The sequence below is a fragment of the Bos javanicus genome, chromosome 13, assembly GCF_032452875.1.
Source record: "Bos javanicus breed banteng chromosome 13, ARS-OSU_banteng_1.0, whole genome shotgun sequence".
In the NCBI taxonomy this organism is placed as follows: domain Eukaryota; kingdom Metazoa; phylum Chordata; class Mammalia; order Artiodactyla; family Bovidae; genus Bos; species Bos javanicus.
Genome location: NC_083880.1, coordinates 75,662,434 through 75,680,595, shown reverse-complemented (window position 1 = coordinate 75,680,595; position 18,162 = coordinate 75,662,434). Strand labels below are relative to the sequence as shown.

The 18,162-nt window shown below is 48.5% G+C and overlaps 1 protein-coding gene across 4 annotated transcripts in view; it reads right to left on the bottom strand.

Moving 5' to 3' along the window:
- The window catches only part of EYA2 (EYA transcriptional coactivator and phosphatase 2), a 262,777-nt gene that overhangs the window by 21,799 nt on the left and 222,816 nt on the right, over positions 1-18,162 (bottom strand). For all 4 annotated transcript variants that reach the window (XM_061437833.1, XM_061437832.1, XM_061437831.1 and 1 more), the window contains one exon: positions 1,349-1,407. In XM_061437833.1, coding sequence (XP_061293817.1) covers positions 1,349-1,407 — 59 coding nt within the window. The remainder of the gene's footprint in view (positions 1-1,348; positions 1,408-18,162) is intronic.

Below are 18,162 nucleotides of genomic sequence, written 5' to 3'. Positions count from 1 at the left end.
TTACTATTAACTGAGGGAAAAAAAAGGGGGGGAGGCGTTTGATGCCTAGCACACAGTAGGTCCTTAACAGATATTTCCTGAATGAACACATGGGGAATTTGGCTCCTGGGGGCAAAAAACACCCTTGGATTGTGGATTCTTGAAGTGAGTTGGTACCCAACAGCTTAGCTCGAGTCAGGGTTCAGAGGGGCACTGCTTTCGATGCAAGCCAGCCACTACAGCAGAGAGGATAAAAATGGAACGCTGGTTGCTTATTGCTTTGAAAGGGAGAGTGGTTCCCAGGGATGACTTCATGGAAAGGACACAATTAGCCTTGATCTGGGATTTATTTACTCCATAAATTGAGCAGTCCTGGCGGGCCCTGGAGCCTGGTCCTGGCCAGGCCTGACTGCAGAGGATTTTCTGAATGGCTAATTAAAGCGAAGCAGGCGATGCCTACCAATCACTTCTAATTGAGCTGGGCTTTGAAAAGACTTGCAGGGCTCAGTAACAGACACTTTGATTTCTTTTTTTTGGAGTAAGTTGGAAGACACACCTCAGAAGCCAACGCTAAGCAAAATTACCACAAACGGCCCACAAGCAAAACATCGTTTTGGTCTCACAATACTTTTGATGGGCCGAGAGGTGCTGAATAGTGATCATTTTGATAAGCACAGATTAACAAGGGTTTTGTTTTTATAGTGGGCAGGCTTGGAACATTCCTCAGCCACATTCTTCAGAAAGCTGTCTCATTTTGAGCAGTTGGGGACCTTATTTCTGGAATTCATGTCCTTGGAGTGATTTTCCTAGAAAACCAACATACCATTTATTCATTCAAGAAATATTTTTGAGTGTTGACTGTGTTGATCTTATATCAGATTATATATATATATATATATATATATATATATATGTTAATGAGTGCAGTCAATCCTTGGAAAAAGGTGTACTAAACTCTTGATGGTAGTGATTCTGGGAGGCAAGATTAGGAGTGGTGTATGACAGTTTTTACAATATGCATGCATTAGTTTATTCTTGCGGGATCTTAGTTCCCTGACCAGGGACTGAACCCGTGCCCCCATGCACGGATTACTTTAGTTAGCAGGGCAAAAAAAGACCCACAAAGAGATCAGCAGAAGCAGAGTTACAGGGGATTTATGGGAAGCTCAGCTCCAGTGATTTGAGATGATGTGGAAGAAGCTGTAGGGTCGGGGGCATGACTGTGCTTTTTGAGTTCAGAGAAACAAGTCCCAGTTATGGTGGAGGCAGGCACACCCTTCACTGATAACCAGCCTCCTCTCTGCGTCCCAGTGATAGGTGAGCTTGATTCGCAATCAGAAGGGGCATTTTTGATTCCCTGAATTCCTACCTTAAATCTTGCCCATTGTCATCAGATGAGACATCGTCCACGTGGATCTGGTCACAATCCTATGGAGAATTTGGCAAGAAGAGAAAAAGGGAGATATGTGACTGGTGAAGCTGATGCAGGCTTTGAGAGCTGATTTCATAAGCTGGAGGGTGAAGGAGCACTGGACTGGGAGTCAGGAGTCTTGAATTCCAGTCCAGACTTTGCTACTAAATGTTGGGTGACCTTGGGTAAGTCTCATCCTCTTCTGCCTTTGGTTTCCTTATGAAGGAGCTGCTTGGCTATAAGGGGTGGTAATGACTGTATAATTTATCATGCACTCCCTGACAGTTTTGCAGTGTAAAGGGGGCTGCTATTAGTAATACACTGGGAGGACAGGCACAAAATAGGACCAATCCAATCTCCCTCTGTCCCCAGGTACACTAGGACCTACGGTCACCATGGCCATACCGTGGAAGCCTTTGCTTTGTTCAAGGTGCTTCCTCTGTGTGGAGGGTTCTCTGCTTTCATCTGCTTAGTGAACCTTGTATTCTTCAAGCGTTAGCTTCAGGAGGTACCCCCTGCCCAAGTTCCCCTCTGTGTCCCACCACCTGTGACCATCATTTATTGAGCACTTACTATGTGCCAGGCATATAGTTTGGGCTTCCCTGGTGGCTCAGAGGGTAAAGCGTCTGTCTGTCTGCAATGCAGGAGACCTGGGTTTGATCCCCGGGTGGGGAAGATCCCCTGGAGAAGGAATGACAGCCCATTCCAGCACTCTTGCCTGGAAAATTCCACGGACTGAGGAGCCTGGTAGGCTACTGTCCATGGGGTCGCAAAGAGCCGCACACGACTGAGCAGCTTCACGTCTGCTATGTGCCAGGTTACCCTTTCAAGTGCTGGCCATTCAATGGATTCCAGTAACAAGCTGCCGGCCACCACTCATGTTCTCTGCAGAAATACCTTAACACGTGGCAGTTAAGACAGAGAGGAGGGGATGACATTGGTGGGCACGTGACCCAGGTTCAGCCAATCAGAGAGACCCAGGGTCCTCTGGCCACAGTGATTGCTTCAGAGATGAGGGTGTGGTCTCAGATGGACCAATGAGAACCAGCCCTGGGACTTTTGAGAAAGAGGAGCTCTCCTTTCTCTGGGGCTGCTGGATGGTGGGGTTAAGCCTGGGGCTGTTAGAGGAAAGCAGGTCTGGGAGCCGGAGAGAGGGATGAGGTCCGATCACATGACTCGCTCTATCCCGCCGCAATTGAGAGGAGGCCACCCTGACCACTATAGTAGGCTGAACTGCAGCCCCCGCCAAGATGTGTTATGTCCTAATCCCAGGAACCTCACAGGGCAAAAGGAACTCTGTAGATGTGATTAAGTTAACCATCTCGAGATGGGGAGAGTACGCTGGTTGGATCCTGAATGTAATTACAAGGGTCCTTGCAAGTAAGAGGCAGAGGGGTATTATTTGATGACAGAGAAGAGAACTGGAGTGAGGTGCATTGAAGGTGGAGAAAGAGGCCACAAGCCAAGAAATACAGGTAGCTGCCAGGAGTCGAAAAAGGCAAAGAAACAGTTTCTCCCCTTAAAGCCTCCAGAAGAAACCAGCTCTGCCGACATCTTCGGCCCAGTGAAATTGATTTTGGATGTCTGACCTCTAGAGCGGTGTTGTTTTAAGCCACTAAGTGTGTGGTAATTTGTACAGCAGTCACAGGAAAGGAATACACGGACTTTTCTGTTTAAGGGAGTGGAGAGGGGTTTTTTGCAGTTGGCAACCAAGAGGCAAGGATGATGCCAGTGCCCCCAAGGAGGCCACATGCAAATCCCACCAATCCTGTGAAGAGCTCCACCTCCATCATAAAGTACATTCAGGTGAAAGATCCATAAGGCAAAAATCATGAGTGTGCTGTGCGTGCCACCATGGTACTGATTATAGAGTCAGGCTCTGCAATCTGATCGCCTGGGTTTGGATCCTGGACCTAACCACTGCCTAGCTGTGTGACCTTGAGCACATGACACAGCCATCCTGAACCTCAGAGGTCAGACTGGCAAATGGAGATAACAACAGAACCTGCTTACATGGTTAACGAGAGAAGAAAAGCCTGGTGCTACATAAATGTTAGCTTTGATTACTGTGTTAAGATTTGTAAACATCCACATTTTGGTTTTTGCAAGACAATGTCAGGGCGTAGAGACCTCCTAGTAAAGACTGTTAGAGAGAGAAGACACACGTGGAACTCTGAGCTTGACCTCTGAGAAAAAAACTGGTTGTTACATCCCTGGACTCCTCATAGGAGGAGACACGCTGGGGAAAAAAATGGTGCTATCAATATCTTGAGCAGATTTCTTTTTACACAAGGAGGAGGCTGGAATTCATCTTTGAGGACAGGAGCTTTGCTGGGGGATAATGGAACCACCTTCCCATCACTTGTGAAAGATATACAGAGGGAACCTGGTTGTCATGGAGATACAGGGGGCAGGGTGGAGACAGTCGTACCTGGGGAAGCCTGGGCGGCTTTGTGGGGATTAAGGTTGGGACCTAGAAGAAGGGGTGGTGTGGCGCTGACCCCTCCCGGCCTCCTCACGGGGCTGTGGACTGGAGGGGGTTTGCTGAAGCCTCTGGCTTGGGAAGAGGTTTATGCCCAGAGTCCCTGGCCTGCTTTGCCCACAGTTCTGTGGCAGTGGTGAAGCAGGACTTGGGGTCCTGTGGCATGGGACCTGGTGTGTCTGAGGTCCCTGGGGGTGGGTGGTGCGCTCTGACACGCCTGGATGGCAGCAACAGCAGGGAGGTCCGCCCAGGGGCTTCCTTGGGGTCAGCCCTGAGCAGAGGGCAGCCAGACCAGAGGGCAAATGACATGGCGGACGTTCAGCGGTGACCCCGACTGAGAGATTCTTTGGGTAGTAGTGGGAAAAAAAAACCTGGGAGGCAATGAATGACCACTCTTCAAGCTAGCAGACATCTGGCTGACACCTAAACCGTTTCTATGTATGATTCCACATCGCCTTTCTTTCCATGCACCCAGGATTCTAATCTCTTGGTGGTATAATTGATCCCTGTCCCTGAGACGGCGTGTTCTTTCCTAAAGAGTTGTGATGGCATACCTCTGACTGAAAAGGTCCTATAATCACGTTATCTAATACAGTAGCAATCAGCCACACGTGGTTCTTTTTTTTGTTGTTGTTAAATATTAACTTTATTTATTTGGCTGCTCAGGGTCTTAGTTGGGGCATGCAGGATCTTTGATCTTCATTGCAGCATGCAGGGTCTTTAATTGTGGCATGTGGGATCTAGTTCCCTGACCAGGGATCAAACCCAGGGCCCCTGCATTGCAGGCACAGAAACTTAGCCACTGGACCACCAGGGAGGTCCCCACACGTGGTTCTTTATAGTTAGTTAGAATTAAATAGAGGACTTCCCTGGTGGTCCAGTGGTTTAGCATCTGCCTGCCAATGCAGGGGTCAAGGGTTCGATCCCTGCTCCAGGAAGATCCCACGTGCCACAGGGCAACTAAGCCTGTGTGCCACAACTACTGAGCCCACGTACTCTGGAGCCCAGGCTTTGCAACAAGAGAAGCCACTGCAGTGAGAAGCCCACGTGCTGCAACTAGAGAAGGCTCATGTGCAGCAGTGGAGACCCAGTGCAGTCCAAGATAAATAAATAAATTAAAAAGTTCCATAGAAAATTCAGTTCCTTAGGTCTATTTCATGGGCTCCATAGCCAAATGGAGCCAGTGGCTACCATACTGGATGGCGCACGTTTCCATCACTGCAGAAAATTCCGCTGGACAGCGCAGCTCTGGAGGGACAAAGGAACAGGGTGGACAATTTCACTGCTGTGTTGACAGGTTCAGTTAGGGAAGAGCTTGAGAGCTGGCCAGGAGATGTATCTCATCTAGCCCAAACTGTCTTAAAACAATAAAACATTTTTTGGAACAACAGCCATCTCTCTCCCTGCCTCTCTCCCTCACTTCCCCTTCCTCCCTTCTCTCTCCCTTCTTCTCCATCTCTCCAGATTTTCTGCTACTTTGAGAATTTACATGCTCTGGCAAGGCAGGGCTTGCATGCCTCTGTCCTGACCATCCACAGCCTCAAGCTCCATCTCCACTCCCCCACAGCCTCTGCTGGGTTTTCCTCACTTTACCTCACTTGGGCCCCCATGAGCATCCTTGTTTGAGACCCCTGATCCAGAGCAATGTCATCAAGACAGAAGGATCCTAGGGCCTGCCATCCTAATAGGTTAACGGAGACTGTATTGAAAAGCCAGTGCTGACTTCCGAGACCCAGGCACCAAGGAGAAATTAATAGCAGATTTCCCCCAGTCCGTTGCTTTGCCTGAAATTGGAAAAACACTGCCCAGTGGCCCCCGGTCCTTCCCTCAGGCTTGAAAGCTGCTCCGGGGGGTCACCCAGGCTCTCGGGCCCCCGGGCAGGGTTCCCTGCACTTTCCCTGACGTCAGGGGAAAGGCATGCGGGAAGGCTCTGGTTTTCTCATCTGCCAGGGGATTGTTGGGGGCGCTAAAGTGTGACAACAGTAGCGATCACATTTCGGGCTTAATAAAATACCATGACGCTCAGCTAGACGCTACCTCATACTCCGCCAGCTGACCTGGATCGAGTTACCTGCCGAGCCGGCACCGAGGGGAGCGGGACAGGCCGGAGGATGTGAGGATGGGCTGGGTCCCAGGGGTGAGGACCCCCGGCTCCTCAACTGGGCTGGGTCCTGGGGGCAAGGACCCCCGGCTCCTCAACTGGGCTGCGTGGGGGACAGGCATCCTCACGCTGAGGATGCCAGCTTCTCACTGCCCAGGGTGCCTTTGGCCTCTCTGGACTCAAAGTGTGACTATAATTTTGGGGGGGTGGATCTGAGCAGGAATGCCCTTCCAAGACAGAGTGGGGGGTTCCTGTGGCCTCAACATTGGTGAGGCGCAGTGGTGCTGAGGAACTGACACTTTCTGACCCAGAGAAACACACACAGAGTCCTGCACAAGGAGGCCATTCACCCCAGTGAGAAGCTGGAATCACCTGCAGTTCCCTCAACTGGGTCATGGCGGAATGAACTGTGGTATATCCATTCAGGACACTCCCACCCGGCCGCTCAGAAGGAAGACAGAGATTGTTAGGCTAGCACAAAGACGTCCTGCGGGGCAAAAAGCAGCAGACTAGAGAAGGAGATGGCCAGTATCACCGGGGTCTACACGGATTAAAAACCATGGGGTTGCAAAGAGTCGGACATGACTGAGCGACCGAACGGAACTGAAAAACAAAATGAGATACTATATACGAATGTATCCATACACATAAATGAAAATGGAAAGATCCGGAAGATCATAAATCTGGTTGGAAACAGGAACTTAACATGTCAAAGGGAAAGAGTCTCGGGAAAGAGTTTCCCTTGCTGCTCCCACCATGGTCTAAGCTATGATTACCTCCCACTTACACCAGGGGGCAGAAAACTATGACCTGGGAGCCAAATCTGGCCTGCCACCTGTTATATAAATAAAGTTTTATTGGAACACTGCCATGTTCATTCATTTACTTCCAGTCTGTGGCTGATTTTGTCCTGCAACAGGAGAAGTGAGTAGTTGAGACAGAGACAGTCTGACCCTGAAAAACTTAAAATATTTACTCTCTGGCTCCTGACAGAAGTTTGCGGACCTCTGACTCAGCTATTACCATCACCTCTTCATTTCTACCCTCCATCTTTCCAGCCTAGTTTTCATCCAGCAGCCAGAGGGATCCTGCTAAACCCTAAGTCAGATCCTGGCCCTCCCCTGCTCAAAACCCCACAATGGCTCCCACCTCCCTCCAAGTCCTCACCATGACTCAGGCCCCACTTGTCTGCACACCCTGCTACTCATCACCTTCCACTCCCCATTTCCCAATGCACTGCAGACATAGCCTCTGCTAAAGTGGAGAAGGCAATGGCACCCTACTCCAGTACTCTTGCCTGGAAAATCCCATGGACGGAGGAGCCTGGAAGGCTACAGTCCATGGGGTCACTAAGGGCAGACAGGACTGAGCGACTTCACTTTCACTTTTCACTTTCATGCATTGGAGAAGGAAATGGCAACCCACTCCAGTGTTCTTGCCTGGAGAATCCCAGGGACGGGGGAGCCTGGTGGGTTCTATGCCGTCTATGGGGTCACACAGAGTCGGACACGACTGAAGCGACTTAGCAGCAGCAGCAGCAGCCCTTCAACAACCCTCGTCCTCTGGCCCCAGGGCCTTTGCACTTGCTGTTCCTTCTGTTCTGAATGCTTTCCCCCGCTCTCTTTCCAACTATCTAAAGCCTGCCAAGGTTTGTTGATGTCACTGCCTTTGTAAAAACTGCCCCAATTCTACCCCATTTCAGGACAAATGTTTCTCTGTTTCTGCAGTTTGTGGGGCCTGTAGGATGAATCTAGGCCCAATACACTGGCTAATTTGTTTCATCTACTAAACTGGGAAATCGTAAAGTAGTGTCCATTTTTTTTTTTTTTAACTGGTTTTTGCAAGGTCAGAGAGTACAGCACAGACTCTGGGATCTGGGTCAAATTCTGACTCTGCTACTTATTAACAGAATGAACTTGGACAAGGTATTGAATCTTTTTGACTCTCAGCCTCTTTGTTTGTGATTGAGGTGCAGAATGGTACTTCCCACTTAGGGTTTTGTAAGGACTGAATGAGTCAATACAGATAGAGCACTTTGAAAAGTCCCTTGACTGTAGAAAATACCACATACACGTTTGTCTTGATTATTGCTAGTATTACTACTGTGGATTCCATAGCCTCAAACTGAATTGAGTTCACCACTGCAAGAGGTTCATGGATGGTCAGTTCTGCTGATGAAACAATTTAGAAGCAAAGCAGAACACTGTAGTCTTCAGTCCTAATCCCATGGACACGTCAGGATGCTACACATTAATACATCTCAGGGAACAGGGCAGAAGAGAACAGGGGTAGACACATTAAGTTTCACATGGCCTTGACTTTATAGTTGGCCTTCAAAAGCCCATCCCTGGGCTCCAGTACCAGCCCTGCCATTTCCTAGGTGTGTGATCTTGGGCAAGTTACTGGATGAGTCTCCAGTTTGTTTGTTTGTTTGTTTTAAATAAACTTTAAATTTTAGAATACTTTTAGATTCACAGAAAAATTGTGACTATAGTATAGGGCGTTCCCATACAGCACATGCCCAGTTTCCCTTGCTGTTAACATCTTATATTCAAATGGCTTGTCACAACTAATAAATATCACTATATTATTATTAGCTACTGTCTATTTTTAATTCCGTTTTCCACTACCATCCTTTTTCCCTTCCAGGATCCCATCTGGGGTACCATGATATATTTTTTCATCTTGTCTCTTTAGGTTCTTCTGGACTGTGATAGTTTCTCAGATTTTCCCTGGTTTTGGTGACAGTTTAAAGGAATGCTGGTCAGGTATTTTGCAGAATGTCTCTCAACTGGGATTTATCTGATGTTTTGCTCGTGGTTAGACCGGGGCTAGGGCTTTTGGTGAGGGAGATCACAGAGGTGAAAGTGCCACTCCCAGCACATCACATCAAGGGTATGCTGTACCAGCATGACGTAACACTGGCGATGCTGACCTTGATCGCCTGGCTCGGGCAGTGTTCCTCAGGTCTCTCCACTGTAAAGCTGTCTCTTCTCCCCCACTTGTCTGTTTATTCAATCCTTTATCTGCGTCAGTACGGACTCACGGGTGCTTACTTTGTACTTAGGGTTGTGTGTGTGCTCAGTTGCTCAGTCACGTCCGACTCTTCGTGATCCCATGGACTGTGGCCTGCCGGGCTCCTCTGTCCGTGGAACTTTCCAGGCAAGAACACTGGAGTGGGTTGCCATTTCCTACTCCAGGGGATCTTCCTGAGGGATTGAACCCGTATCTCTTGTACCTCCTGTATTGGCAGGCAGATTCTTTACCACTGTGCCACCTGGAAGCCCATACTTAGGGTTAGATGCTATGTTATTTGTTTTAGTACTCAAATTGTTCCAGCTCTGACTCTTTCTGGTCAGCTCTTGTATCCCTATGACATACCCCATCATCATGGGGCTTTGTGAGTATGTCCTTAGTTTGGGGCACTGTAAGATGCTCCATGTTACCATGTCTTTCCTGTCCTGCCCTAGAATCAGTCTCATATCCAAGGAGCCCTGGTTCCTTTCCCTGGAAAATGGTGTTTAGAAGCCAAGATCTGGGTGCCACGTACACTAGTTGCTGCAGGAGTGTCACTGCTTCTGGGCCTTCAAGGTCTCCAGGATTTTAAAACCATGAAATATGGTTACTGCATCCACTCGTCGGTGTGTGATGAGGCATACGGCTGGCCTGATAAAGGATTCCAGTGATAGTCCAGACCCCTCCTTCCACCAGCATGGAAACTGAAGTTCAGACCAGGTCAGTGGAACTTACATACAGAGTCACAGGGCCTGGGCAAAGGTGCCCAGTGGCTGGGCTGGTGGTCCAGTGGCTAAGACTCCACACTCCCAACGCAGGGGGCCCTGGTTTGATCCCTGGTCAGGGAACTAGATCCCATATGCCACAACCAAGAGTCGAATGCCACAGCTAAAGATTCCTTGTGCTGCAACTAAGGCCCGGTGCAGCCAAATAAATAAATACAATAGATAAATACTTAAAAAAAGAGAATCTCCTCTGAACCTACAATAATGTCCACTCTTTCATTCTGGATGTTGGTTACTGATCTCTTTTTCTCTCTCTTTTTTTTCCCCTTGTTTGTGTTTACCAAGGACTTATCTACTTAATGGTCTTTTCAATGACCAGTTCTTATTAATTTTCCTGGTTTTTCTAATAAATGTAATTTAAGGTTATCTGGATTAGACTCTGCCTGCATCCCACAGGTTTCGCTACTTTGTATCCTTGCTCATTTATGAACAGTAAGCCTGGTGACAAATACCCATCAAAATCCATTCTGATTAAGCTGGTGACAGCTGGGCTTTTCCCGACCTGCTCTGCTGTGGTCCAATCCCATTATTTTTTGTCCTTGGCTGCTTGGAGACACAAACGCAGAAAGGAAATTGTTGACAAATTTGCTTTAGAAAAATGACTCAGAGCGCAGATGGACTCCCTGCCCACTCCTTCTCCAAGGCAGGTATATTTTAAGAGCGAGGTTGCTTAATCCTGCCTCTAGATTAGCCGGCGAGGGGCCTGCTTCCTGGGAGGGAAACCCGGGCCATCTTCCTCGTGTTGTCTGCATGTTTAAGTTCTCTGAAGAGCATTAAAGAGGCTGTGGTCCATGTTGCATTAATGGTCAGTTGGGCAGGACGTTCTGGAGAGCAGCTCAGCGCTGACACGGTGAAATATTACTCTCCCTGATAGCTCCTGCAGAACCATAAATCAGATGCTTAGCAATCAGGCCTGTGTGTCAGGCAGGCAGCCACGGCCTGCCCAGACTCCAGCTACTTCTGAGTCCCTCCAGCATGAGCCTTCCCAGAGCTCCAGCAGCATCTAGAAATGTCCTCCCTCTGGCCCACCTGCCTGCCTGGCCAGGCCTGAGTTGGGCGGGGGATACCTTTCGCCAAAACCTTTCCGTTGATCTCGTTTCTTATGAAGGACTCTTTTCTTCCACCCACTCTGTGGACCTGTTCTCCTTCTCCAAGTCTCCATTCATCTCAAAATTGTTATCTTCTTTGAAAGATAAATATCCTAGCCTAGAAGTCAGCTTGGCCCGGGATCAGACCTCCACTCTGTTCTTACTAGCTCTGTGACCCTCGAAAAGTGACCTCTCTGGGTTTCATTCTTCATCCATAAAATAGTCTTAAAAAAGAAACAACTCCTTTGCATGGCACTTAAGATTTCAGTGAGAAAATGCATGTGTGATGCTGGGCACAGTGTTAGAGCTCAATACAAGTCAGCCCTGAGTACGTTAACCTCTCTGTGCCTCAGTCTTCCCGTCTCTAAAATGGGGATACATAACAGAATCTACCTCTGCGGCTACTGTAAAGGTTAAATGAAGGCATACAGGTGAGCCCTCAGGACATGTCAGCTGTCACTGTGATTGCATTTATTATTCCCACCAGTGCCTCCTACTCAGCTCCAGCCTCTGTCCATGTCCTGCTTTATAGAAATGCATTTAGATTCTCTGTTTATTGCTTTGTTCCTGTTGCGGGGGTCGGGGGGAGGGAGGGTGCTCTAGTACTGTAGTGTGGTTTAGGCTGCTGTTATCTGTGTGACCTTTATATACACAATGTGAAGATGCTGTGCTAATTCACAGAGGAGTTTCTCATCTTCACTTTCTTCACGTGCACCAGGAATTTATTTTCTTGCTGTCAGTCCTTCTCCAGGCTTCCTGGCACATCTATCCTCCCTGCTCCCCCTTTCCCTCAGAACCTGCTGTCTACAGCCCTGTGCAAGTCGAGATTTCCCACTGGGAATCTCTGCTCTTAGCCAGATGGCAATCTCTCCTGGGAGAGACCGCACAGCACAGCCGATGCGTGGAAGGGCTCGAGAGCCAGCTGCCTGGGTCTGAAGACGGCCTCTGCCAACTGTGTGACTTTGGGTTGTTCGCTTAACCCTTCTGTACCTCAGTCTCTTCATTTGTAAAATAGATGTTATGGACTGAATGTTTGTGTCCTCCCCGAATTCATGTGTGGAAGTGTGAACCCTCAGTGTGGCTCTGTTTGGAGAGGGGGCATCTAAGGAAGTCATTAATGTTAGGTTGTAAGGGTGGGACTCTGATCTGATAGGATTAGTGTGTTCATTTGGGCTTCCCTGGTGGCTCAAGGGTAAAGAATCCACCTGCCAATGCAGGAGACACAGGTTCGATCCCTGGGTCAAGAAGATCCCCTGGAGAATGAAATGGCAACCCATGCCAGTATTCTTGCCTGGGAAATTCCATGGACAGAGAAGCCTGGCGTGCTGTAGTCCGTGGGGTTGCAAAGAGTCAGGCATGACTTAGCAACTGAGCACATGTGCTCATAATAGTCAAGAAGAGACTCAAAACTGGCTAGCACACACACACACACACACTCTCTTTTTTTTTTCCTCTCTCTCTCCTGTACACACATCGAGGAAAGGTCACATGGAGACAGTGAGAAGGTGATCTCTACAAGCCAGGAAAAGAACTTTCACTGGAGACCACATTTGCCAGCCTCTTAATCTGGGACTTCTGGCCTCTAGAACTGTTAGTTGCTCAGTCGTGTCTGACTCTGTGTGACCCCAGGACTGTAGCCTGCCAGGCTCCTCCGTCCATGGGATTCTCCAGGCAAGAACACTGGAGTGGGTTGCCATTCCCTTCTCCAGGGGATCTTCCTGACCCAGGGAGTGAACTTGGGTCTCCTGCATTGCAGGCAAATTCTTTACCATCTGAGCCACCAGGGAAGTCCCTAATTTATTTCTGTTGTGTAAGCCATATAGTCTGTGGTGTTTTGTTATGGCAACTAGGGCAGACTGAGACAGTGGGGATAATAATAACCAGGATTAAACAAGTTAATACCTATAAACTACTTAGAACAGTGCCTGGTACCTGGTAAGTGCTCAGAAACTGCCAACTGTGATTACTGTTCTTGTTATTATTATTATCATCACCATCCTAACTGAAAATGTAGGTCATGTCTTACAAATTTAGGGCTCCAGAGCTGCACTGTCTCATAGAACTTCCTACGATGAGTTGTTATTTAAGTCACTAAGTCGCGCCTAACTCTTTGCAACCCCATGGACTATAGCCCGATAGGCCCCTCTGTTCATAGGATTTTCCAGGCAAGACTACTAGAGTGGGTTGCCATTTCCTACTCCAGGGGCTCTTCCCTTCCCCGGGATCAAACCTTCATCTCCTGCTTGGCAGGCAGATTCTTAACCACTGAGCCACCATGGAAGCCTAACAATGAGTACAATGAGGTAAATGTTCTGTCCTGTTCAATATGACCATCAGCTACACGTGGCTTATTACATTAAAATTACTTAAATACAATGAAAAATCCAGGGCCTCAGTCACACTAGCCACATTTCAAGTGCTCAGCAACCTCAGGTAGCCAGTGGCTACTGTGCTGGACAGCGCAGAACAGAACACTGACTGCTCAGAAAATTCTACTGGACAGCCCTGCTCTAGAATACTGGCTTTCAAGTGTTTTGACTGTGACCTTCCATAAGAGACACGTTTTCTATCACAGAGAGATTTAAATTACTGAAACAGAACTGATGTCACTGAAACAATTTCTCAAACAGTATTCACTACGACGACTTGTGGTGCATTCTTATCACACCTCTTTCAGTCAACTCTCCTGTTTAAATGTTTAAAAAATTGGCTTCTAATTACCAGAGAAATGCAAATCTCAACTGTAAGGAGGTATCACCTTACACCAGTCAGAATGGCCATCATTACGGCTACGGCTAAGTCACTTCAGTCGTGTCCGACTCTGTGCGACCCCACAGACGGCAGCCCACCAGGCTCCCCCGTCCCTGGGATTCTCCAGGCAAGAACACTGGAGTGGGTTGCCATTTCCTTCTCCAATGCATGAAAGTGAAAAGTGAAAGTGAAGTCGCTCAGTCGTGTCCGACTCTTAGCGACCCCATGGACTGCAGCCCACCAGGCTCTTCTGCCCATGGGATTTTCCAGGCAAGAGTACTGGAGTGGGGTGCCATTAAAAAGTCCACAAATAACAAATGCAGGAGAGGGTTTGGAGAAAACCTCCTACACTGGTGGTGAGAACATAAATTGGTGTAGCCACTATGAAGAACCAGATGGAGGTCCTTTAAAAAATGAACAATGGAGTTACCATATGATCCAGCAATTCCACTCCTAGGCAGGTGTTGGGAAAAAACTCCTAATTCAAAAAGACACATACACCCCGTGTTCATTGCAGCACTATTTACAATAGCCAAGACACGGAAGCAACCCAGTGTTCATCAACAGAGGAATGGATAAAGAAGATGTGGTACATACACACAATGGAATATTACTCAGCCACGAAAAAGAATTTACTAACGTCATCTGCAGTAACATGAGTGGACCTAGAGATTATCATATAGTGATGTCAGAGAAAGACAAATAACATATGATATCACTTACATGTGGAATCTAAACTATGATACAAATGAACTTATTTACAAAACAGAAACAGACAGATATAAGAAACAAAGTTACGGTCACCAAAGCGGAAAGGGAGTTTGGGATGACCAGATATACAACACCATATATAAAATAAACAATAAGGATTTATATTTAGCACAGGGAACTATATTCAATATCCTGTAACAAAGCACTTAGAAAAGAATATGAAATAATATATATATATAACTGGATCACTTTGCTGTACACCAGAAACTAACACAACATTGCAAATCAACTATACTTCAATAAAACAAACAATAAATAAAACCTTAGTTTCATTCTAAGCAATATCACCAATGATATCACTGGCATAATGTGCTAGTCATACCCACCCTCCCCCAAAAAATTAGTAAGAAAAAAAAGTAAGTTTAACAACAAAAAATATTTTTTTTTCAAGTAAGTTACATGAAGCCTGGGTCGTGCTGAATGCTAGGTAATTCGTAAATACGGTAGAGTTGACTAGGTGATATGCAAATACAAGGGCTCCGCATAGCATTTCTCAACGGGGTGCCCCTGGCATTTTGGGTGGAATGGTTCCTCATTGCACAAGGCCGTCCGAAGTACTGGGTTATGTGGCCTCTCTGGCTCCGCCTGCTAGAAGTCAAAAATTCTTCCCTTTCGTGTGAAAACCCACTCTTCCCTCCCATTTCGACACTCAGTCTCCTCCACTTGACACCTGAGAGCAGGGAAGGTGGGAAAAGCGAGGGCCGGCTGTCTCTTGCCTGAATCTGCCCTGCCCCACTCACCTCGGGGCCACGCGGGTGATCGGCATCGCCACCCCTGCGGTGCACTGAGCCCTGAAATCAAAACCCAGAGGGCTTGCCCCCCAGCGCCTGCAGTCACTGGGACGCAGGACTGGGTCCGGCCCCGGCGTGGCGGGGGGCGCACGGGCAGTTCAGTGAGCCCCGGAGGCTTGACCGCTCCGGAGCTGTCGGCGTGTGAATTCAATCGAGCCTCCACCCTCGCCCCGCAGCCCCGCTGGCATTTCAGGTGAGGGTCCTCTGCCCTGGATTTTCCTTCAAAAGAAGCAGTTCTAGCACAAAGGCAAACTGGCCAGGTAATTGTCAAGACTTTTGCCCAGATTCCAGCAACTGGCTGTCAACGGAGGTCCAGGTCAGCCACCACTGTCTTTTCTTTGCCATATCTCTGTATTATAAGTATTGTTACCGAATTATGGTAAAATCAGGGATTGGTAAGCTAGTTGTATTTTCTAGCTCATCACACAATGCATCTAACAATTATTAATTAGTTTGTCCCTGTACCAAGTTACCCCATTCTCGTGTCGTCCCAGTGGCACATGTGGCCACTGGTGGGGAGCCCCATCTGCTGGACATGTACACGGGAGCAGGCTCTGTGCTGACTGCTTCCATACATCTCCCATCATCATGATAACCCTGGAAGGTAGGGACTTTTCAGCTACCCCTTTAACAGATGAGAAAACTGAGATTCAGAGAGATGCAGTGACTCACTCACGTCACACAGCCCAGGAGATGGTGGGGCCAGGAGTCAAAGGCAGACTGAGCTGATGAGCAGGTGCTTGCCCTGAACTCAGGATGCGCATCCCAAATGTCCAGAGGGAAAGCTGAACTTGGCACCTACTTTGTCTCTGACCAGTTCTTCCTCCGTGGATTCCACCCTCCCCTCCCCCGCCCCAGGAGCCCTTTCACCCTTGAGGCCCAGAATCAGATTTAATGCAAAACACTTGCTTCCACCATTTCCCTCTTTGGTCTTCTCCACCCAGCAGCCAGGGGGCGCCTCTGAACCACGAGTCAGGTCATTTTGCTCCCCCGCTCAAAATCGTCCAGTGGCTTCTGGTCACTCTCAGAATGTTATCTGGAACTTTACCATGGGCCATATGATCTGTCTTCCCCTCCCCCAAATCCTTCCTGCTCTGGCCTTTCCTCCCTGCTCCTGGAACTTGCCAACTTTGCCCATGCCCCAGGGCCTTTGCACTGCTGTTTTCTCTGTCTGGCACACTCTTTGCTTAGATACCCACATGATTCTCTCTTTCACCTCCTTCAGGTCTCTGCTCCAATGTCAGAGAAGTCTTATCTGGTTATACCAAGTAAAATACCCCCTGGGTCCATCTCCTTTGACTTTGCTAGGCTCTCTTTGGAGCATTTCATCTGACATTTTATATTCAGTTATTTATGGTCTGTTTCCCCAACTGGAAGGTCAGTGCGTCCAAGGTGGGGGATCTTGCTGTGCTTTTTTTTTTGGCCACTGAATTCACAGCACTTAAGAGTAGGGCCTGGCGAACGCTAAATTCTCCATAAATCACTGCTGCTTGTGGAAGCCGACCACCTTTTACAGACAGCACTGCAGGCTCAGAAAAAGGGATCAGACTTTGCTCCTTAAATGCCATCATCTAACCATCGGCCCAGGAGCCAGGCCTTGCACTGGGCTCCGCAGACAGCACGCCTCTGCCCAGCCCGGAACAGCCTCCCTGCAGAGCTCCACGAGGCTGCTCTTCAGATTTTGACAGGGGCTCCCCAGCACCAGCAAGCAGTATGTTTTCACTTGTGTGAGTCTTAACTTCTCCATCGAGGAACGTGGTTTCAATTCTGCCGAGGTGCCCTTGGGGCTTCTGGCATTGGGGACATTTTGGAAAAAAAAAAAAAGTGTAGAGAATAAAAACAAACTGTCTTCCCTGAGTAGCTCCAGCTGGTAATTAAGATGGTTTTCTAAGAGGTGCGACTTTGACTTTGGGGCCAGTGAGGAATAGCATACAACGGTCCCCTCAAAATACCTGGCTCTGAGTCTCAGTTTCAACCAAGGTGGACAAAGCCCCTACTGTGTATCTGCCTTTCTATTGCATAAGAGCTTCAAACGCTTATGTATTTGCCTCACAGTTTGGTATCATCGGGCTTCCCTGGTGGCTCAGATGGTAAAGAATCTGCCTGCAGTGTGGGAGACCAGGTTCAATCCCTGGGTTGGGAGGATCCCTTGGCAAAGGGAATGGCTACCCTCTCCAGTGTTCTTGCCTGGAGAATCCCCATGGACAGAGGACCCTGGCGGGCTACAGTCCATGGGGGTCACAAAGAGTGGGACACGACTGAGCGACTAACACACACTTGGTGTCATCGCTGGAGTGTCCCAGACATCTCAGACCCCAGGTGCACTTGACAGAGGGATGGATTCTTCACCTCCCCTGTGTTGTCCATCACAGAGAGAACAGCACCATCACCCAGGTCAGGCTGAGCCCAGGAGTCTCTCTTGCCTCCTCACTCTTCCTCATCCCCCTTGTCCAACCTGTGAGCAAGGCCTCTTAGCTTTACCACCATCCCTAAGTGCACATCTTCTTCCCATCTCAATCCAACCCGTTTTTCTTCTTTTGCTTGGAGGTACCTCTATGTTAGTCCCCCAGTCTCTCCCCTCCCCCTCCTATTGCCTGTTCTCCATGCAGCAGCCAGAGTGGTCATTGTGACACATAAGCCAGGTCACGTGGCTCTTCTTGTTTCATGCTCCCCCGCCCCATGGCTGTCCACAGCACTCAGAATAAACCCTGATGTTTATGGCTTGTGTCTGGCTCATGCCTGCCTCTCTAGACTCATCTCTCTCTGCTCTCACTCACTTACTGCAGTCACGTGGCCTTCTCGCAGAGCCTAGAAGACATCACACTAGTTCTCACCTCAGGGCCTTTGCACCTGCTGACCCCATCTCCTTTCATCTCTACCTGGCTGACCCCTGCCATCATTCAGGCCTTGGCTCAAATGCCATGTCCTTGAGACACCTTCCCTGACTCCCTCGAGAACGAGAATGCTGTTACTCCAACCTGTTCCCTC